This window comes from Tiliqua scincoides, chromosome 4, assembly GCF_035046505.1.
Source record: "Tiliqua scincoides isolate rTilSci1 chromosome 4, rTilSci1.hap2, whole genome shotgun sequence".
In the NCBI taxonomy this organism is placed as follows: domain Eukaryota; kingdom Metazoa; phylum Chordata; class Lepidosauria; order Squamata; family Scincidae; genus Tiliqua; species Tiliqua scincoides.
In genome coordinates, this window is record NC_089824.1 from 10,955,506 (window position 1) to 10,978,683 (window position 23,178).

General features: G+C 45.6%; 1 protein-coding gene across 1 annotated transcript in view; it reads right to left on the minus strand.

Annotated features, from left to right (window-relative positions):
* EFR3A (EFR3 homolog A) overlaps positions 1 to 23,178 on the minus strand; it is a 62,877-nt gene that overhangs the window by 31,533 nt on the left and 8,166 nt on the right. The window contains exons 4-12 of the mRNA XM_066625539.1: positions 22,656 to 22,777; positions 15,059 to 15,208; positions 10,437 to 10,574; positions 10,034 to 10,112; positions 8,359 to 8,494; positions 6,159 to 6,323; positions 4,553 to 4,667; positions 3,126 to 3,177; positions 187 to 359 (exon numbers count right to left, since the gene is read on the minus strand). Coding sequence (XP_066481636.1) covers positions 187 to 359; positions 3,126 to 3,177; positions 4,553 to 4,667; positions 6,159 to 6,323; positions 8,359 to 8,494; positions 10,034 to 10,112; positions 10,437 to 10,574; positions 15,059 to 15,208; positions 22,656 to 22,777 — 1,130 coding nt within the window. The remainder of the gene's footprint in view (positions 1 to 186; positions 360 to 3,125; positions 3,178 to 4,552; positions 4,668 to 6,158; positions 6,324 to 8,358; positions 8,495 to 10,033; positions 10,113 to 10,436; positions 10,575 to 15,058; positions 15,209 to 22,655; positions 22,778 to 23,178) is intronic.

Here is a 23,178-nt window from a genome sequence, read left to right on the forward strand (position 1 = left end):
TGGGACTTGGAGTGCACAGATGGGGACAGAAACTCTTAAGTGGGAGCTTTGATGGAGATGGATTGCACTTCTTGTGTATGTCACCTATTCAACCTTATTTTATAGAGACTTCCAGAGAAGGCTGGTCTGAACTACTGTTGAACTAGGAACAGATCCACAGAGGCCCCATCAAATGCAAATGCTAACCTGATCCCTCTGAGCTTTGCTCGGTTGTCGTGCCGATCAATAAGGTTATGGAGTATTTCCAGGACCAGTTGTCTTAATTCTGAGTCATCCATGAGTGATGGAGACAGCAAAGGATCCAGAAAAGGAGCTGGTAGGGCAGCAGCAATAGTCTTGGCGCTATATCCCGTCGTGACCTGGTTGGTGTGAAAGAGATAGTCAACACAAGGAATCCAAAATACCCTCCCCTTCCTGTATCTGTGAATCCGGTATCCGTGGATTCAGTTATTGGATCAGCTCCCTGCACACCCTCCAATTAACCGTATAAGAGTGCCAGGATCAAACCTAATGTAGCACTAGAAGCCATGGGCACCAAAGGGAGCTTCCATTCTGAAGCTGACAGCAGCTGCAGGGTGAGAGATGAGGAGATAGATGCATGCACAGTTTTCAATGGGACTGCTGTGCAAGTGGAAAGGGTTAACCCCCCCCCCCTCTTTCTCCATGCAAGGCCCTGATCCATCTCCCTCAGCTACTACAATGAAAAAAAGGAAAAAAGAAAAAAAGGATGGACGCTCTTGTGGAAGAAGAAAGCTCTCAGTTATGGGCTGATAGAAGTTCAGTTATTCATCAGCAGCATGACAGAAAAAAAATGGAGGCCTGATAGTGACGGAACTGTAGGGGTGCCATGGAAGAATGACTGCGAGTCTAAGGACAGCGCAACCAGGGTAAGTTTGGGAAGTTTGGCTTAAACATAAAAGAAAGGTCTTTTTCATCTACAGATCGTCTCACAAAATGCATTAGTATTTCACCAATCCACTAAAATTGAGTGTTGGGAGAGTTAGGACAGATAAAAGAAAATATTTCTTCACTTAGCATGTAGTTATTCTGTGAAACTCCTTGCCACAGGATGTGGTGATGGCATCTGGCCTGGATGCCTTTAAAAGGGTATTCGACAACTAGATGGAGGAAAAGTCTGGGCAGGAGGTCTGCTCTAGAGGGTAGAGCTGGGGTCGGCAACTTGCCACTCTGGAGCCGCAAGCGGCTCTTTGAGCCTTCGGCTGCGGCTCTGTGCGGGGCCAACCTGTCCCGGGGGAGGGGCTCGCACCTCCCGCGACGCAGCCGCCGCTCACCAGCCCGAGCATACAGGCTGCGGCTGCGCCCCATAGGAGAGGGCGTGAACGGCTGGCAGAGCAACTCCTCTGCCGAGAGCGAGCCCCCGCCGCTGCACGTTCCGAGCCACAGCCCGAGCACACAGGCTGCAGCTGCGCTCCATTGGAGAGGGCTCAAACGACTGGCGGAGCGAGCCCCCGCCGCCGCATGTTCCCTCCTGCTGGAGCCGCAGCCCGAGCCTGTGCGTGTCTCCTCAGAAGTAAGTCCCATTGAACACCCTGATGATCCCCCCTTCCCACAAGCGGCCCTGACCTCATGGAGCCAGGGCAAAAGCAAGCAATTGAATGCAGCTGCTCTCTCCTCCTCCCAAGCTCAGAGCACAATCCTGTGTGTGTCTCCTCAGAAGTAAGTCCCATTGAACACCCTGATGATCCCCCCTTCCCACAAGCAGCCCTGACCCCAGAGAGCCAAGGCAAAAGCAAGCAATTGAATGCAGCTGCTCTCTCCTCCTCCCAAGCTCAGAGCACAATCCTGTGCTTGTCACCTCAGAAGTAAGTCCCATTGTGCTTGCTCCCAGGAAAGTGTGCACAGGATTACAGCCTTCAAACTCCCCACTCAGCACCCCCCCCCCCGTCACTCACTCTCACTGCTCCATTTCCTTCACTTGGAAACTTGAAAGGGGTTTGGAGACCTCTGCACCAGATGGTATTCTGTATATGTTAGTATACTATATGTGTAACATACTGTATATGTAGCACCAAAGCATATTTCATGGTTGTGAAGTAATCACTGTTAGTATGCCTTTTATGCAGTTTTGAACTCTTAGCTTGTTTGTTCAGGAGCACTTTTGTGAACAGTGTTAAGTAGTACTAAGTGGTCTTGTTCAGAGGTAGTATTGTGTGGAAAGGCATTTACAGAAGTACAGAAGTAAATGACAGTAAAGAATGACAGTATCCTTTACAAGCAGTTCACCTGTGCACAATCTAAAACTGTTGTTCTCCAACTGTGGGTCTCGACCTGATTTTTAGTGGGACCTCTAAGAGGGGAGTGTATTATATAACTGGGACCTATAAGAGGGGAGCGCAAACTATATATGCAGTGTTATCTTCATTTTAGATGTCAAAAGGGTTTTGTGGCTCCCAAGGTTTTCTTTTTTCCGGAAAACGGGTCCAAATGGCTCTTTGCCTGTCTAAGGTTGCCGACACCTGGGGTAGAGCCTTAGTTAGCCTGAAGATAACATCAGAAGGTCGCCAGTTTGAGGACACCGGCAGCTCCCTGAACGGCTGAGAATGGCGAGACCTTGAAGCAGCTGACAAGCCGAGCTGAGTGATTCCACCTGCTCTTGGTGTGAGCAAGAAGTGTCTTGGCTGCCCTCCATGTGAGAGATGGAGCTGCTTGTCAGCCTGTGTGGGAGGCCAGAAGTGAGACCAAACCAGGAAGATCCATTCTGAAATGTGGTTGGTTCTTGAAAGAGAGAACTTTTATGATTGTAAAAATCCTCTCGAGGGATTCGGAAATGCCTTCCTATGTAAACCGCCTAGAATAAAGTCAGAGGAGTAATCTGATGACCAGAAAGGTGGTATATAAATACCGAGTTATTATTATTAAAAGTCCATCATAGGTTACAAGCCATGATGTGTATGTGCAATCTCCTGAATTTAGAAATGGGTTATGTCAGAATGCCAGATGTAAGGGATGGCAGTGGGATGCAGGGCTCTTGCTGTCTTGTGTGCTCCCTGGGACATTTGGTGGGCCACTGTGAGATACAGGAAGCTGGACTGCATAGGCCTATGGCCTGATCCAGCGGGGTTGTTCTTATGTTCACTGAGAGAGATCTTGGCTAGAAGCCTTACCATCAGTAGCGATCTCAGCAACATAATCCGAATCTGCCTGGTTCCCAAATCCCTAAAAGTGAAGGGAGATAAAGAAACACCTCAAAAGCAAGCTTGAATTGATGTTTCTCCCATCAGAATAAGAGATCCAACTTCTGCCTCTTTCTAGACCAAATACTTGCCTCCCCCAATGGTTTTATCAATTGTATTAATGATTTTACTTATTGCTTTTATACATTATACATTTTATTAGGAAACTTTATAAGCCTGCCTTGGGCATTTGCTTCAACATGGAAAAGGTGAGATATAAATTTTTTAAAACATAAATCGTGCAAAAAATGCCAAAAGTGTAACTTTTGCCCCACAACAAAAAAAATATTTCATTTGAGTCAGTGGAGACAGTACGATATAGATCCAGAGCATAGCAATGGGGTGAGTGTCCCCCCATTTCAGATCTTTCCCCCCAAATTCTAATTTACACAAGAACAAGGAAGCACATCAGAACTAATGATATAACTTACTTGACATACACCATGCCTGGGCCTTAGTCTTGAACAGCCCAGTCAGCACTGCTTGCTCACGTGAGGCCCAGCCAACAGCTGTCGCAAAAGTCCCATAAGGCACTTTGCTGCTGGTAGTGAGACCGCAGTGGGGGGCAGTTGACGCTGGGCCTCTGTACCACCTGGAAGACTGCGGAGCGGTAAGTTTCCCCATTGGGCAGTGGGGAGGCTTTTCAGGGCAGGGAGAAGGCAGAGGAAGGTGGGGAGGGGGCAGAACTGGGTAGAGGGAGGGGAGCAACAGGCCTAGGAGAGGGGTGAAGGAGGCAGGTGCAGATCAGAGTAGACTCATTGGGGTAACTAGGGCTCAACATGGGGGAAAGGAACCACTGTTCCCTTACTCCAAGAAGACCTCTGGCAGCTTCCCTGGTCCCATAGGATACAGCAGTGGTCATTTCAGCACTGCTGTCTTCCTGGGTACTGGGGAAGCTTAGGATTGGGCCCTTAATCAGATTAATTAGAATAGATCAAGCAATTCTGAACTATTCAGCTGTTTTATCAGAAATGTATACATAGGCACTGTACTTCTTTGAGAAAAAGAACTTTTTCTGAATCAATCCAACCTGAAGCAGATAGATTTCTGCAGCACTGGTCCCAGGTTCTCTTTTTACAGCCAGCTGAAGCTCTTCCAGCCAATAACAGAAAGTTGCTAGGCCCTTCCTACGGGTGGACAATTCCCTTCTGAATTGTAGAAGTGAACTAATCTGTTAAGTGATCGAAAGGCTTAGCATTGGGACGCAAGAGTGGAAGCAGCCATCAAATTCAACCATAGCCCAAGAGGAATGAGAGAGAGAGACAGCAAGAGAGACAGAAGCAGATTTTCCTTTTGCCACAGAGAAAAGAGGCATAGAGGATCATATGACAAGCAACATCATAATAAACAGAACAAACCCAAGCTGGCTGGTGTCCAGTGTATGTGAGGTTGCCCCCATAACAGGTACTTTCCCCATCATGAACATCATGATCTCAGACCGGTGGTAGTCTGGTAGGTTGCTTCCAAAGAACCCTGTGTGCAAACAGAAAAAAAAATATACAGGCAAGAAATACAGTTATCAAGGAACAGTGCAGATTGTTTTCCCCCCACTCTTCTCCTAGAGCTGAAATGAAATTTGCCATTAATTAGACATTTGGCCAATTTTTAAAAAATGAAATTTCCTTACAATCAGCCATGCCATGATAGGTTCTGTGACCATTTCACTTGTCCCACATGTAAACAACATCTATACTTTTAAAAACGGGTGAATCTTTCACCTGCTCAGACACAAAGCCTTCACTACTTTCACAAAGAACTGGAAAACACAGCCTGAAAGTAGTTCTCAAACTGGTGAGCTGTGACCCACCAGCCTGGGAAGCCCTGTCTTTGCCCCCTTAAGGGGCAGAGCGGGGGGATGGCGATGATGCAATCGCCTCGATTGCGCTGCTGCTGGGGACAGAAGGTTTTTAAAAAGAAAAAGCTTACTATAGCCAGTGTCTGCCTCTGGCGGGGGGGCACGGACCCTTCTGCAGGGCTCCCCATGGCTCAGGTAAAAATAGCGATTGCCACCCACTTTTGGTTTCATGATTGCAAACCAGAAGTGGGTAGTGATCACTATTTTTACCTTTTCCAGTGCATAGGGAGCCCTGCAGAGGTGACCATGGGGTTTCCTGCACCGTCTGGATGCCGGCACTGGCTGTGGTAAGCTTAAAAAACCGTCTGCCCCTGGCAGTGGCGCGATCGTGGAGATTGTGTCACTGCCATCCCCCAACCCCCACAAAGACTTAGAGAAGTTCTCAAACTCCCAGAGAGTTTGAGAACTGCTGTTCTATAGCACTGTTTGAGCTTTTGAAATTAAAGCTTTGATACATCTGAAGTGATCTTATACTAAGCAATCTTAAGCGGCACCTATATTAAGCTAGAGCATCGATCCACGTGGCTCAGTGCTCCCTACTCCGACTGCCGGTGGTTCTCAGCTCCCACCCCCTTAACCTACACCTCCTACATGGTGGCCTCAGACCATTCCTTTTTATTTTAATCAAGAACAAGGGCATGAGGATGCCATGTGGAACACCAGGTAAGGGGTAGTGAGGCATGGACTGGGCCTGCTTTCATGAGCAGCCAGATCGGTAGGAACAGTGAGGTGACTGCCACAGGACTTCCTGCCTTCCATCAGCGGTACTGGAAGGAGAAAGGGGGCTGCCCTGATCCGCAGCCTGCACACTCTTAGCAAGTGGAAAGAGGACTGAAGAGTCAGCTGGAGCTGCTCCATCAGTGGCAGGCTGGAGAGAGGAGGGGTGGATGAGAAGGTTTATTGGTTCACTGTCCTCCAATGCTTTCAGTCAGTGTCATGGCAGGCCCTGACACATACTCATGCTTTTATTTCTATATCCATAACAAAACCAAAGGGTATAAAAATAATTGCTTCGCTTCTTTGCTGTCTGCCTTGCCTTCTGGGGCTGACAATGAAGTCAATACTGTGTCATTGAGCCTCAGTATTGGGCACCCTTAAGAATGACTCACCAATTGTTTGAATAATGGCATTCTGGACAATTCTCTCGTCATTTTCCTTGGAGCTGGCACTAAAATTGGCACTGCTCACCGAGCCGCGCCTATCGCTTAGTTCAAAATCCACGCTGAAACGCAGATGCTTCAGTAAGGTGTTGAACACCTCCAAGACTGTCGGCCCTGGGGAGAGACCACAAAGATTGGCTTTGATGACGTGGGAAATATCAGTTTAAGGCAGTGAATATAAAAGCATCTCATAGAAAGAGCCAGTCTCCTTATGGGACACTGAACTACTGCTGGATTCATCCATTCACTCATGGCTAATGAGATGCTTCCTCAAAGTCAAGTCCTCGCTGGTCTGCTAATATCTGGGTGGAGGAAACCCGGGAAACATTACGGACCATTCCCATGGAAATTGCCTGGAGATGGAAACAGTGGCACAGGACTCCGTCACATCAGAATTACTCTTCCACCTAGGAGGAAGGAAGGAACAGTGGCATTGCTAGGGGGTGTAGGCTGCACTGGGTGACATGGGGGGGTGACACCTGCTCAGGGCGTTGCTCTGCCCACTGCATAGGAAGAGGTCCATTACGGAGGGGACATGCTGGCCTCCCGCACTGGGTGATGCAAACCCTAGTCAAGCCACTGGGAAGGATCACATTCTCCCCACCTATGCGATTTCTCCCATCTAGACATTACAGAGAAGTTGAGAAAGTGGCTTCAAGCGTCCTGTTGTCTTATATGTGTACAGGTTCCTATCTGTAGAGATAGGATTACAGCCCAAATCTTACCAAATACAACTGGTTTACTTCTGAGAAAATTAAACACCTCTATTTATGTGGATTCAGCCTCTATCTAGGCCACCATTTTGAAACTTCCTGTCCAAATGCGTGATCTCATTACGCAAACAGTCTATTTTCAGTTATCTTTGCCCAAGAAAGTCGTCATCCAAAAACAATCCATGGATGTTCTTGGTTTTTACTTAAGATTCATCTATCAATGTTGTCTCTTAATGGAGGACCCATTTTCCACTTCACATTTGTGTGGGCCCTCCGAAGTTAGAAGACAGTTTCTGATAAACAGGGACAGAAAACACAGCTTTCCTGCCAGTCTCTGAAGAGGAGACACAGCTCTTGGCTGTCTCCCAACCATCTATTTTCTGCCCTGGAATGAGCCATTCATCATCCAGTGCTGTGATGCAAACTCTAGAATTCTTAAGACTTAAAAAACAACAACCCAGAAGTGTCTATTTCTTTGTTCTGGTGACGCTAAAATTAGGAATGGGCAAAACCCCATTTTTCATCCCTGTGGACATTTCTGGCAAAACATGCTCAGGATAATTTTGGTATGTACATTTCATGTCTGTACACTGTCCAAATAGTGACCAGCTACTACACAGATGTTGTGCTGGTTTACTCAATGTTTGTTCTCTGCTGCCCATTCATAAAGCATGGGCAAGATAATTGGTTTCATCGGACAATGAACTGCTGCTTATTTCACGTTTTTTCAACCAAATCCAACAATACTGCTACAAACCGTGGCCAGGACAATTAACAGCAACAGAAAACAGGCAACTTTTTCACTTTGGGAAAAGGAAACATGGTCATCGACTGCATTCTTTTCCAAAGTTTATTCAATCTATGCAAATAAAATTCAGAATTTTGATTTTCATCACTAACAGATGAACAACGAACAAATATTAAAAAAGAGACACAAATATTCTGAAACGGAAATCAGTGAAATGTGCATATGTGCTTCACACTGGATCTTTGACATGGTCTAAATTTCTACCAGATTCCGTCGTTCCCCCTCACCCCCTTTTTACACTATTGTTTCTTAAACCTTAATTTTTTTCCCTTTTAATATTCTGCAGGTACTATTTTTGGAGCAGTTAACACATAGTAAAGAGATCCTTGAATTTTTTTTTTTTAATAATTGAGGGGACACAATAAGATCCAATAAGTCTGAAAAACTAATAAAACTTTTGTCATCATTGTCCAGCAACAAATTATTCAGCTGCACTGGATATGCACTTTAAATACGGAAGACACTTAATGAAAAAAAAGGAAGACATTTTAGAACTATCTTGAGGCATTCCATTTAATAATGTTCAAAAAGAAAATGCAAGGGATGAAACAGAGCCAGAAAGAGAGATCTTTACAATCATCAGCATCTACAAACCTACATTTCGGAGTCTTTAATTCCCAAAACTCACCTATGGAACCCTTTGCAGCAATGGCAACAGCTTGCAGGAGAGCCTGAATGATTCCTGCTCGGACTCTTGGGAAATCTCTTTTGCGAGCATCAAGGTGTCCCAGGATTTCCTGTATCACGTGATGAGAATATTGTGCCTATATATTAAGAAAATGCCCATTAGTCTTTGTAAATTAAATCCTGTTCGCCATCCCATGGAGAAGTGTCAGATCATTAATCCCAAAGGTTCTAGTTTCTTTTCAGCCCTCAAACTTCCCTCTTCCCTGGCAATGTGTTCGAGGAGAGATTGGTGTATAGGATAAATGCGACTGCTACCCACATGTAGCTATGGTCTGCAGCACATCTACCAGGATTCATGATAATTAAATACCAAGGGTAACATTACTGAAAAGGCTTGAAATGACTCAAGGCTCTAAGGAAATAGGCTCTCATTATTTGGCAAACCTGGCTGTTACACACACAAAAAAAATGTCTGACAGATAAAACCTTTTCAATACTGCATCAAAAATTTGAGTAAATCTGAATTTCATGCCCAACTCTGTAAAATGGATGGATAGTCCCCTATAATGAAACGGTTTGCCAAGAAAGAAGGTGCGTTAACTGGTTAAAGCAGAAGGTGACACGTGCGGGTCTGATGTATTATTGTCACACATCACACAGAAAAGTGATTCTCAAACCTTTTAGCACTGGGACCCACTTTCAGAATGATAATCTGTCAGGACCCATCAGAAGTGATGTCATTAACTTGGAAATTATGTCATCTCCAGAAGTGACATCATCAATTTAGGCTTCCAACTTAAGCCGTGATCAGCCAAAGGTCCCACTGCACAGCGCATTCCATGCTGTTATTTTGCATAGCTCAGAATTCAAATATTCCAGCTCAGAAGTCAGTGCATGACTTGGATCCTTCAATGACACAGCTCTCCCACCCTTTCCTCATCTCATCTTCTCACCTCAGGGCAAAGCACCATGCCATAAAGTACCTTTGTGCGGTTTCTGGCGGAGGGAGGCCGAAGCAAGGTGAGGCGACTTAAAGGGTGCCTAGCTAGGCTGGTGCAGAGGTCTGGGGAGGGCGGGAAGGAGGTGTTTTGGGGCAGGAGGAGGGTGGCCAGCTGGCGAGAGGAAGTGAGGTTGGGTACAGGATCTGGCACTTATGCCAGATCCTAAGCCTGTTTCCAGGCTGCCCAGGGCAGCTCCAGGCTCCAGGCAGCTCCTGGAGCCTCCAGGCAGCTCTTCAGGTGGTGCAGATCCAAGTACCCCACTGGGGCTGTTGCAGCACGACACTTGATTGGAGGAAGCGATTCCCCTTGCCCCAGGCTGCACAGATTTCAGCCCCCACCCTGCCTTGGATGCAGGGCAGGCCTGCCTGCTCCAAGGCAGGTTAGGACTGGGCTGCCCAAAGCATAATTTATTACTTAGGTAGAACTTTGATATCACTTCAACAAAACGCAGAGTGGTCTCCTTTGGACTCATGGATCTTGAGAAAAATGACAGTAGCAATTCTGCAGAACCGGATGCACCTCCAGTATTCCCCCATAAGGGGGTGGGACTTGTTGGTGTTGTACCCCCTGTCATTTAAACAAAGAGTGAGGATTGCAGAGAAGTGATCATCTCCTCAAGAACATTCTGCCTTCTTGGGTTTGTGTTTGTTTTAATGCACAGAGAACAAAACCTACCTGTATAGAATACATGATGATTTTGAAACAAGAGACAGCAAATTCATTGGGATCCCAGAGTCTGTGATGATCTAGATGTCTAACAAAATGACAAAAATTGAATTGAAATTTTGCTCAGAGCCCTTGTGCTATTCTCGAAATAAAAGAAAACAAACACTGTGAGGCGAGAACAAAACCTGTATCTTATGTACCCACTGCACATCAATGTGAAATAACAGTGCTCAGGGATGCATTTCTAGCACTTGTTCAAACGGACAACCTCTCCTTCCTATTAGGGGGAAAAAAAGAAAGCCTCTCCAGGTAGGAGCACATCAGATGATTCTATACATTAGCCTGTTTCTGGGCAATCCCAAATCTGTGGCAACACAAACAAAATGTTTTTTAAAACAGGTCTCCTACTCACGCAAAAACTGGCCGAACAGCATGTTTCATGTTGCCATAGGTTGCTCGGCCTAGCAGTTCTCTGAAACAGTTCTCGGCCAGCACAGACGGGTTTTCCTCTTTCTCACCTCCTGAGGGGGACGAAGGCAGGCAGATTCGACTGAAAGAAAACCACTTGCACTCAGGCTATTTTGTCTTCTATTGCGGAACTTCAAGTAATTGTGCACATTTATTAATGACCTCAAGACACAAACAGATGCTGTCAAACTTGTGGATCTCAGCATATATGCACCAAGGCAATCTTTGCCCCAGCTCTAAGATGAAGAGGAAGGCTTGCCAGGTGGGAAACGGGAACATTTGCCATGAGAAAGTGACAGGTGGTCGTGTGGACCACTATATAGGTTAGAATCCAGCAGAGTCTTGCATACCCTCAAACCTTTAGATACACACACACACACACACACACACTCCAGATTTTGTCTGTGGGTAGAAGGGAAAGACTCTCCAGATATTAATGACTGCTCTTAATAGTCTGCTTTCCTCCATCACCATCCAATTTAAACTGACTGAACAAGGTTTCTGTCAAAAAAAAAAGAAAAAAAGAAGAAGCTTTCTGTGTTCTGTTCCAGGAACAAACCTTGAGGGGGTCCAATGCAGATTGTTCTACATTCATAAAAATGGCAAAGAATGAAATGTCAGGTATTTTACCCAACACTTGTGTGCAAAATACAAATGTGTGTATTTTTTTTTAAAAGTTGCACGGATTTTAAATATTGATTTTGGAACATTCAGGCCTTACAGCTTGCTTGGCTTCCAACAGTCTCAACAAATAACTACAAGCCTCCAGGACTGAGAAGGAAAGTTACAGCATGATGTAACTCCACTGAACAGAGAAGCTTTCAGCATTCACAGCTATTATTCAAAATTACAGCCATGAGCCTCCAAGAACCACCGAAAAGAACCTGCCTTATCTTGAATCAGACCATGGTTCCAGGCAGCTTGATGCTCTCTATGCTGACTAACGGTAGCTCTCTAGGATCTCAGGAGGAGAACATAAGAAGAACCAAAGGCCCATCTAGTCCAGCTTCCTGTATCTCACAGTGGCCCACCAAATGCTTCAGGGAGCACACAAGACAACAGACACAACCTGTGTCTTGATGCCCTCCCCTGCATCTGGCAATCAGAGGCCGCCTACCTCTAAAACCAGGAGCTTGCACATACCTACCATGACTTGTAACCCATGATGAACTTTTCTTCCAGAAGTTTGTCCCATTCCCTCTTAAAGGCATCTAGGCAAGATGCCATCATTACTTCCTGTGGTAAGGAGTTCCACAGACTAATTACATGCTGGGTAAAGAAATATTTTCTTTAGTCTGTCCTAACTCTCCCAACACTCAACTTTAGTGGATGTCCCCTGGTTCTGGTGTTGTGTGAGAGGTAAAAAGTGTGTCTCTCTATCCACTCTATCAATCCCCTGCATAATTCTTTATGTCTCAATCATGGAGGTTTTTCTCAGCCCTGTTGCCCAATATTTAGCTGGAAATGTCAGTGATTGAACTACGGGGCAAAGCTGTAATGTTAATCAAGCCCATTAGCACGGTGCAATTATAATCCTCTGTAAGTATATTTTACATTTCCTGAGGAGAACAGTCTACATTGTTCGTTTGAACAACGTACCTACACTTGCAGGCTCCTTGCCTGGAACTTCTCTGTCTGTCTGCTTCCATGAAGCTTGAAGTCTTAAGAGGTTAGATTGGGGGGGGGGGAGAGGCTCTAATTTAATCCCAAAGGATGGCCTTCTCCAAGGATTTCCAGCAGTGGCCACCCCTATTACATGCCCCATTGCTACTTGCTATTTCGGGGGGCTTATTTAAGAATAATACATTCAATCAAATCAGAGTATTAAGAATTCTGAGAAAAAAATGCTCATATTTCATATTCTGTCACTTGAAATGCTTTTTTCTCCTTTATGATGGGGATGTGTTCTTATCCATTCACCACACAGTTGCTGAAACTGCCTTCTTCTATGTAAGGCCATCTGGGCAGGAGGTCTGGTCTAGAGGGTAGAGCCTCCGTTAGCCCGAAGATAACATCAGAAGGTCGCCAGTTTGAGGACACCGGCAGCTCCCTGAACGGCTGAGAATGGCGAGACCTTGAAGCAGCTGACAAGCCGAGCTGAGTGATTCCACCTGCTCTTGGTGTGAGCAAGAAGCATTTTGGCTGCCCTCCATGCGAGAGATGGAGCTGCTTGTCAGTCTGCTGGGAGACCTGGAGGCCAGAAGTGAGACCAAACCAGGAAGATCCATTCTGAAATGTGGTTGGTTCTTGAAAGAGAGAACCTCCATGATTGTAAAAATCCCCTGGAGGGATTTAGAAACGCCTGCCCATGTAAACTGCCTTGAATAAAGTCAGAGGAGTAATCCGATGACCAGAAAGGCGGTATATAAATACCAAATTATTATTATTATTATTATTTATTATTATTATCTGCTCAAGCCATCTGTGCCTTCCTCCCACTTTTCAAGACACCTTTCTCAGCACTCCCTCCATATGCAAAAAGTCACAATATCCAAAAGGAAAATCAGATGGACAACTTATTGTCTGCACTGTATGAGGCCAACAGATCAACATTCATAAAAAGTGTTTTCAGCTCTCTGGCACATGTGAATGCAAAGGGTATCTTATGTGCTATTTTGGTAAGCATTAGTCTTTTGGGCTGAGTAGTCTCGCCGTAAAGATATTTGCATTCACACATTTAGTTCATATTTATTTAAGTTGGACAATTGGTTCCCAAACTCCTCAGGAGTTAGGAAACTGGGATATGTTGTTTGTAGAGGCATAGCTGCAACACAATCTCCAGGATCGCGCTGCTGCCAGAGCTGATTGGGGGTTTCTTACCTTCTAAATTGCTGTGCCAGTCTCCAGTAGGTGCAGGGAGTCCCGCGGAGTTGTCCGCAGGGTTTCCCAAGCACCTGTTAAGTAAAAAAAAAAAAAAAAAGAAGATGATCAGAAACCACTTCCGGTTTCACAATCATGAAACTAGAGGTGGTTTCTGATAACTTTTTTTATTGTAACAGAGCCGGGGGGGGGGGGAGTTCTGTGGAGGGTTCTCCATGGAGTCCTCCGCATCCCTCTCCCAGAGGCCAGCACAATGATTTGTAAGATAAGAAACCCCCAATGGGCCCCAGAAGCAGCGCAATCCTGGGGTTCACACTGCTGCCTTCCCCCACCCCTTAATGGACCAAAGCGGGGTTTCTCAGGCTGGGGTGTGATGTTACTCTAACACAGGGGTGCCCAAAACCCAGCCCAGGGGCCACTTGCGGCCCTCGGGAGCTTCCAATCAGGCCCTCAGGGAGCCCCCAGTCTCCAACGAGCCTCTGGCCCTCCAGAGACTTGCTGGAGCCCATGCTGGCCCGATGCAACTGCTCTCAGCATGAGGACGACTGTTCGACCTCTCACCTGAGCTGCGGGACAAGCTCCAATACTTGCTGTTTAACATCTGTGATGCAGCAGTGGCAGCGAAGGAAAGGCTGGCCTTGCTTTGTGCAAGGCCTATTATAGGCCTGGAGCTACTGCAAGACCTTCATTCATTCATATAAGTTCCATCTCTAATAAATACATGCATGTAAATTTATTCAAATTTTAAATATAAATTAATTCTTTTTTCCCCCTGGCCCCTGACACAGTGTCAGAGAGATGATGTGGCCCTCCTGCCAAAAAGTTTGGACACACCTGGCCTAACACCTCAGTGTTAGACCGTCGCTCAAAGAAAGCACAATCAATTGATCCTATTTAATCAATCAAATCTGCATAAGTTGGAAAAAAACAATAGTTCTGATGCCCAAAACGTCTTTTCCAAAAAGGTGACATTATAGAGTTAATTTTACTTATCTTTGAAGTAATCTGCAACCCAGTAATGGACCTTTTGTAACCTACTGAAGATTTTAAGCCAAACTGTTGGCAACCTTCAGTCTCGAAAAACTATGGTATCGCGCTCTGAATGGTGGTTCTTGAACAGCGTCTGGTGTGGCTGAAAAGGCCAATTTGGGAGTGACAATCCCTTGCACACCGGGAGCAAGTGCAGTCTGTCCCTGGTCTGTCTCCCTGGCTATGGGCCTTCCTTCTTTGCCTCTTAGCCTCAGACTGTTGGCCAAGTGTCTCTTCAAACTGGGAATCTCCAGACCATATCAGACGGAAAGCTCAACCTCTCCAGACTGAGAGCAAAGTCCAAAGTCCAGCTGAAATGTCTGCGTGACTTCCTCTTTTAAGCCAATCAATTGACTAAACACCCCAACTAAGATTTTTTTAGTCACTTAAATTGTGCACCCATCTACCAGCTTTGCAAGGATGCGTAAGATGGCTCACGGCATGAAATAAAGACATAAAACGATAAAGACAAGAGTATGGCAAGCAAGTGAGGAAGCAGCAAGAACAGTGAAAAACCTGGGTAAACAGAAATGTCTTTGCACAGCCTCTGATAGGCAGCTGATCCAGCAGGGCTCATCTTTTTATGTTCCTAGTGCACACTTCAGGTCAGGATTTGAGAACGGCTGCCCACAGACCCAACCTTAAGCTTTGTAACAGAGCATCAGTGGTAACAGTGAAAGCAACTGCAGGATGGGGTGGCTGAATCAGCATACGTACCTGTCAATATCTTCAATCTTGTACATATTGAACAGCAAGGAAGGAACGATTTTGTCCATGTGCTGAGGCTCCCAGATGGTTGCTTGGAGTTCATCGTTCACTGTTTTACGGACCACTCCCTGAATGCCCCTAATTCCAGCCAGTCGGATCCTAGGGGAAGACAGAAAAAAAGGCTGAAGGAAAAGAGCCATGGGCTGTGAGCATTAAGTTCTCTTTCCTGTAGTCTACTATGCAAACAGACAATGTGTCTTCTGCAGCAAGAGGTGGCCAGTGTGATCCATTTACATAGCTCATACCCAGGATGCTGAAGAACAGTTCCTATTAATCACTGTCTTGGAGACTCTGACCACATCCAGACTACCAAAAGCCTTGAGCATATACTTTTAAATTTCCCACTGGAATCAGTGGGAGTTAAATGTGTTTAGCGTTGGCTAGATTGTATAGCACGTGGTCTGCCTTCCAAAAAAGGTTCCCCTTTTAAAGAGATGGCTTGCCGGGGCAATCTTGACAGACAGCGCAGCAAGCCTGTTGCAAGGGAAAGGAATGCAGGGTTTGGAATCAAGCGCTCCCCCAATCTCCAGTTCAGCAGGGCCTAAGCAATGATGAGGTCTTGGGGAATGTGGGGGCAAGTGCTTGGATTCTGGAAGTATCCACTCCTGTCCCACCAACTTCCGTGGAGTCAGTCGCTATCATTCATGACAATTCCTCAAGCAGCCAGACAAGCCTTGTTGCTAGGGCCATAGAAAGGGAGAAATGGGGCTTGATGAGAACGTGGCAGCATGCATGCCAAAACAACCTTTACTATTCATCTCTTGAACATGCAGTCCACAGCATCAGCTTCCCAGTTCAATGGCAGACTCTCAAAGTGCTTGCTGAACAAAGGCTTGGAGCAAGTTGATTTATATAGTACAGGGTGACTCAAAAAAAACCAGAACCCATAAAAATTTTATTAAATCCTACAAAGGTCCAGTAAATTTTCCTTAGTCTTTTCCTTGGTTGACCAAGACATATTGGGGAAGATTATTGTTCCAATATTTCATGCACAATGTCGACTTGTATACCCTGAAAGAAAAAAGATGAAAAATTGAAATTGACAGTTTTATTCAACGATTTGTGGGTTCTGTTTTTTGGGGGGTCACCCTGTATCTTCCAGTTAGCTCCTCTGAGGAGTTCAGGGCTGAACTCAATATTCAAATAAATTGCCTTTCTGAGAGATGTACTTGCACAACTGGTAGTGCTCATCTTTTGCAAAATGCAGCCGTGCAGAGGGGCCGACCCTAATGAGGACGGAAGAACAGAAGCGTGGAGGAGGTGAATCCTTCCCCTCAACACTGTTGCCTGACCAAATACTATCCCCAGAGGAAGTTATTTGCAGCCACCAAGTGAACCAAAAGGAATGGAGAACTGCAACAAAGCAGGTGTGCTCCCCATTTCAGAATTAATTTTAGAAACTCTCCTAATTAAAATTGGAACTCTGGAAGAGAACCTACGCAACATCCAAGGAATGGCCTGGGGGAACTTTGCTCATCCTTCGGAGAGCCACTTGAGTTCTTGAACTGAAACATGAGCCCCAAGGTAAGTCTTTGCGGGGGCAGGGAAAACAGCAGCGACGTGATCCCCAGCATCGCACTGCTGTGGGGGCAGAGGGGGCTTTTTCGAATGTGCCCTACCTGCTGCCAGGATCCGGGAAGCCCCGTGGACCCGGAAGTGAGTCATGATTTTTTTTAAACTGTTTACAAGCCATAGGGAACCCTGCAAAGGGCTCTGCAGGGCATCCTGCAGCAGCACAGGCCTCCCGAACTATGGTAGCTGGTAGGGCACGTTAAAAAAAACACCCCCCTGCCTCCCCAGCAGTGTGATCCTGGGAATTGTATAGCTGCATTCCTCCTTGCCCCATCCCTTAAGGGGCCAGAGGCAGAGATTCTCAGGCTGGAGCGTCACAGCGCCCCAGTTTGAGAACCTCAGATGTAAGGTATCAGCAGATGGAAGGCAAAGACTTAAGAAGGAGAGGAGAGATAGCAGAGGCCTATGCATCAGGTTGGTTGGGCCATTTGACACCTCCAATACCAGAACTGGTCCTCTTAAAAAGAGAGATGAAACAGTATGGCCCCTTTCACTAGTTTGGCTTGAATCAAGTACCATTTGGCACTTCCCTTCCAACTACCGTCTCCTGCAACAATCATTCTACCCAGACTTCATAACAAATTGGTAACATGATGTAATTTTTCTTCTTCCCTTGCCACCCACTTGTCCATTTATGTCACACTTGTATGACAGTATGCCATTTACTGAAAATAGTAAACTGCTTTGACTGCATTTGCAGAAATGTGGAATATAAAGTCAGTACTTTAAGTACAACATAAAGAAAATTGCGGCTTGTGGAAGGGTAGCAGGCAAGTTTGAGGTAGAGACAAAATCTGAATCAGGGATGTCCAAGGCTCTCAGACTTGCTACATCAGAACCAGGAGACATCCACTAAAATTGAGTGTTGGAAGAGTTAAGACAGACAAAAGAAAAAATTTATTTATCCAGCGTGTAATTAGTCTGTGGAACTCCTTGCCACAGGAAGTAGTGATGGCATCTTGCCTAGATGCCTTTAAGAGGGAATTGGACAAATTTCTGGAGGAAAAGTTCATCATGGGTTACAAGTCATGGTAGGTATGTGCAAGCTTCTGGTTTTAGAGGCAGGCTACCACAGATTACCAGATGCAGGGGAGGGCACCAGGATGCAGGTTGTGTCTGTTGTCTTGTGTGCTCCCTGGGGCATATGGTGATCCCCTGGCTGGACAAGATGGGCCTTTGGCCTGATCCAGCGGGGCTCTTCTTATGTTCTTAATGCTACTAGGGACTAAGGAGTAAGCAAGGAATTTTACTTTTCTCTCCCTCCTTTCTATCACATAAATTCCCATGGTGCCCTCTCCCTGGGTATATTGTTCTATTTGACCCAACAAAACTTCTAAAGTCCCTTTCAGATGCCTGATACCTGAAGACAGTCTGAGACCTGAAACCTGACCAACAGAAAGAGGGGTGGGGAAGAAAGAGAGCCACTACTCTTCACTAGTACAGGGAGAAAGTCAGACAGACATGGCATGCTATGGGGCAAGATGGCAACTAAACACAATCCTATCCATGTCAACAGGATCAGGGACCCGCCCCCCATTGCAGGATACAATGTTGTGATAATGATCTAGTACAAACCGAGGTGGGTTAATTTGTGTGTGGTCTCCAAGTTTCATACTGTAGGTGAGATGGGGTGTGGACTGGACTGTGCCCCAGTTGCAGAATTGGGACAAATGCATAAATAAGTCCTCAGAAAAAAAATAGTCTTGTATGCAATGAATACATCTTATTTTCCACCAGAGGGCGCTAAAGACCAGGATATACCTGTATGTTATAGGTAGATAAATCCATAGGACAAACCCTTGTTTTTTTTCTTCCGAGGTTTCTGTGCAGGCATTTAAAGTTACACTAATTCTTCTGGGCAATGTCCTTTCCATAATGCACACAAGTATAGCTTTAATTAAATCCAACACTCAGAACAAAAAGGCTAGAAGTGGCCCGTTCAAATAAATGCAACATTGCTTTTTCCTCTGCACATTCACTAATGAGACAGACTGAGATACACCAGTGACTAGTGTATGTATGTATATACGTACATACACACAATTTGTGAGAGGTGACAGATTAAAAGGGGTTTGGACTTTCAACGGGCTCAAACACAACTGATTTTATCTTATTTGCCAGTGCGATAAGGGGATAAGGTATCAGTGGCTTGAGATATTTTATAGCATTCTCCAACAACGTCTGCTTTCTAAATGCGTCTTAAAGACACATTTGAAATTCTAGCTCAAAAGACTCAAAAACACTGACATCTGACCTGCACCAGTCTATTTTCGGAAAAGAGATTGCTATAAGATGGATGGTTATGAATAGAAATTGTGCTTCAAGCGGAAGACTGACATTGGAGACTATTTTCTCCCAAACAAATTGAGCAAGAGGAGACTGGAGCCAAGCAGCAGAGGAGAGGGAGGCTAGCAGGCTGCCTCTCGTCTATCAGGGACTTCGAGAAAATTCTGTGTGACAGCCCAAGCAGCCACTAACACAATCCACACACCGACTGGCTAAAGGCAGCAGTACGGTTAATGTCTCCTAGCTGTGGGTTTCCGACTACTTTCTTTAAACCCCATACTAATTTTGTTAAACCTTTAACAGAAGTAAAAAAAAAAAAAATTATCAGGTTGGTGACAAAACTGTTTCAAGCAGAAAGACAGATTGGCAATGCTTTTAAATAAACAAAAGGGGAAGGGGAACCACGGGTAGATGAAGAGTTTTGACAGTTTAATTTTGAGAGAGGCATGCAATTTCTGGGTTAACAAAAAAGCTTAGGCATGGATATTAGGAGAGGTAACTGCTAATGTAGGATTTGGATTTGTTGGGAAAAGAGTAACTAAGGCATTTGGCACCTGGGGGCTCCCCAAAAAATTTTTCCCCTATAAGAACCCCCCATACTACAAAATGAAATTTAACACCACCAATAAGGGTGGTCATATCTGGGAGGTGGTCTCCCTGGCCTCAGAAGGCAGCCTTCCTGGGCCTCAGAAGGCTTCCTGGAGACCTTTAGAAAAGGCTAAACCAGAAGTGCCTTTCTAAGACCTCCAGGAGACCTTCTGAGGTTGGGGAAGGCTGGGTGCACCCTCCCTGAGCCTCAGAAGGCAGCATTTTTCACCTCAGGTCTGCCATTTGGGGTGCAAGTTGGCTCCCCCTCAAGGCATGGCAGCTGGGGAAATGTATCCTCCTGACCCCCCATTGCTATGCTACTGGGAAAGAGCTGGTTTGCTTATTACTTCTCTCTTTATACTACAAGCTTAAAGCAAAACAAGTGAATTGTGGTGCTGTGATCTCTAGCCTTGGTGGTTTTTAAAACACACATATATATATACACACACATACATACACACACACACATATATACACACATACACACACACTTTATATATATATATACACACACACACACACACATACATACATACATATATATACACACACACACACACACACACACACACACACAAATATATTCAAAACAATTTCACTTATTTGTATAAGCAACAATTTAAAATGAATGCAAGAGATCAGAGCTGCAAATGGCCACTTATCTGCCTGCATCTGTAACCTGGAGTGGCACATCTCTTTCCCCTCTCAAATCCTTAGCATGGCGTAAGTGACTAACTTAGGCTGCAATCCTAACCACACTTTCCTGAGAGTAAGCCCCACTGAACAAAATAGAACTTACTTCCGAGTAGACCTGGTTAGGATTGTGCCCTCAATTATGTACAGGGAGGTGACTCAGCATAATCCTATCTTGTGCTGGAACAGGCAGGCTAGAAGGCCTACGCTGTATCCAGCGAAAAATTGGGGCCAGAATCGGCTCAACCAGAGGCAAGGGGAAGCTCTTTCCCTTACCCCGGGTGAGCCACCACAGCATCAATGTGTCTCCTTAGACCTGTGCCACCTCAGGAGGTGCAGCAAGTTCAAGGAGAACGGAGCAGCCTGCAGCCGCTCTGCGCTGCTCAGGGAATGGGGTTGGGATCTGGCATAACTGCCGGGTCCCAGCTCTGCCTCCCGCTCCCTACCCACCCCCTAGAAACCCCTCTGCCCACCCACCTGCCTCCTCCCTGCCCTCCCCAGACCTCTGCATCAGCCAAGCTCTGCCAGCGCTGCCTTCCCTCCCCAGATCACTGCACAGGCTAGATGCAGCCTCTATGGGCCAGTGTGCGTGTCCCCATGCTGGCCTAGTCCACACACGAGGAGGTGCAAACGTGCTTTACAGCACATTTGCAAACCTCCTGGGCCAGCACAAGGGCCTTGTGACAGCCTAACACAAGGTTAGGATTGCACCCTTTTAAAAATACATCCAGAAAGGTTTGTAGCCCATAACATATTTGCAAGGTTTCACCACTGCAGTACTTGAACTGCTATATCACAAACCTCACTATAACTAGCTTGGGAAAATATGGGTTTAATTTCCATTTAGGTCATTAAGCTCAATTAATGGTGTGGGCAAGTAACTCTCCCTTAGGTAAGCCTCTAAAAGAGGGATAACCTTCTGAGTGCTTTGAAGAGCGAACAAGAAAGAAAATCATTTCAACTGGATTTACATCAGCATGTATTGCTGCTGAAGGAACCACTTAATATGAATGAAGGACCAAATTCACATGACTTAAAAACCTGCTCCCTAGGACACAGAACATTCAGATGTTTCTGACTGTGTGGCTGTGGTCAGATACCTCTAAAGAACAGAACCAGAAAGCTTTCTTAATTGGGCACAGAAAATTGATCTACAAGGTTGAAGAAACCATATGGCCTGCTTGAAATCAGGGCTGGGCAAGAGTAGGTATTGACAGATGCCAGAATAAATTAATTCTGATCCAGACAAAGTCCCAGGGGTAGGGATTGGTGCATCCATAATTAAGATCTGATTCCCAATCAATAGTGAGCCCCGGCACTACTTGAAAATGTTCCCCAGCCTTGACAGGCCTTACTTCTCATGGCATCTCCAAAACAAATTCTGCAAAATCTGGAGATGGTTCAACACTTGGTCATGAAACTGCTCAGTCTCTAACTGGAACTTTGGGACTTGATCAAACTACTAGATGAGCCAGAATAATTCCCTTTTCAAAAGTCCAACTAGAAGTTTTCCTGAACACAAACAGCTGCTGAAAATGACAGCTAAGCACTCAAGTTCTCCCTCCGTAAAAAAACAACCTTATCATGAAGGACATCACAACATCCCTCATTTCTACAGAACCTGCTGTGGGCACGGAAGACAGAAGGTAAATTATGCTAGAAAAGATAAAAGGGGTGCTTGGCTGCCATTTTGGTCAGGAATACACTTTCAGAGAATTCTCTACTTCTGTTTTAATTTGCAAAGCACTTGGGGGATAATCTGCAGTAGTTTAAATTGGCACAAGGCTTCTGAATGTTTATGACTCAGGTCAAATTAACACACGACATGGAATCCTGATTCTTTTCTTTCTCAAAAAGCAGTCCCTTATGCCCAAGAGGTATCAGGCTCTTAGTGTGGTCAGAGATGGGGTTAACAACACCCCTCCCCCCCACTGCAACCCTGATACAAACAGCCACTAACTGCTCAGCTGCAGGAGGAGAAAATTTAGAGGCACAAAAGTTTGGGGGCTAATAGCAGTTTGGGGGTGATTTTAGTTGGGAAATTGCTGTGGGAACAAAGGTGAAGGAGACTGGGTCCCCTTCACCACAGACCTGAGCGAAAAAATTTGCTGGAGTTGCAACTGCAGAACTCCCATAAGACTTGGTGGTCATGCGCATAGGCTTGAGGTGAAAGCAACTTGTGAAACTTCTGTGGTTTGGACTATCAGCACAAGTGAGCCACTGACCCTTAGCAATCCAGTTCTTCCACATGGGTGCAAGCCCAAGAATCCACTTCTGACAAATCTCACCCAGGGCGGGCACATAAATAAGTGAACTTGTCAAAGGTTTAAGATCATCTTATTGGCAAGTGGGCTGAGGTGGCTGACAGAGTCAGTTTGGAAGGAACACCATGCATCCAATTACTTACTCAGTTTGGACTTCGGGATCCTCGTGGTGAGAATGGCACATGGCACTGAATCGAGAAACAAAGAAGTCATAGCGCCTGTGGTATGAAGGCGTGTCTTCCTCAATGTTGGCAAATTTAACAAACTGGAATTGAAAAACAGCAACGCACAGAAGAGGTTGGGTTTTCATCTACTGCAGTTCATGAAGGAGATAACAGTAGGTAGGTGCGGTTAAACTGAAAGAACTATGGATAATCTCATCTATACATTTGTAACCAATCTTTGCTTCTTCCAGTCAACCCTCCTAAGGGGCCTCAGGGTCTGGGCCTTTGATTCATTCCTGCCCTAGACATTCAAGTCAAGTAATACTTTCTCCAACACAGTTACAACCCAGTTCGCTGTTGAGGGTCTTCAGTGGGAAAAGCCATCTGGAGTTCAGTCTGACTTGTTAGTCAGGAGGACAGAGAGACATCCTTGAGTCTCAACTCTTACTTCTTGGCAAGAGGACCTGGCCACAGTGATCCATGCTGCCTCAGTGTCATCTTG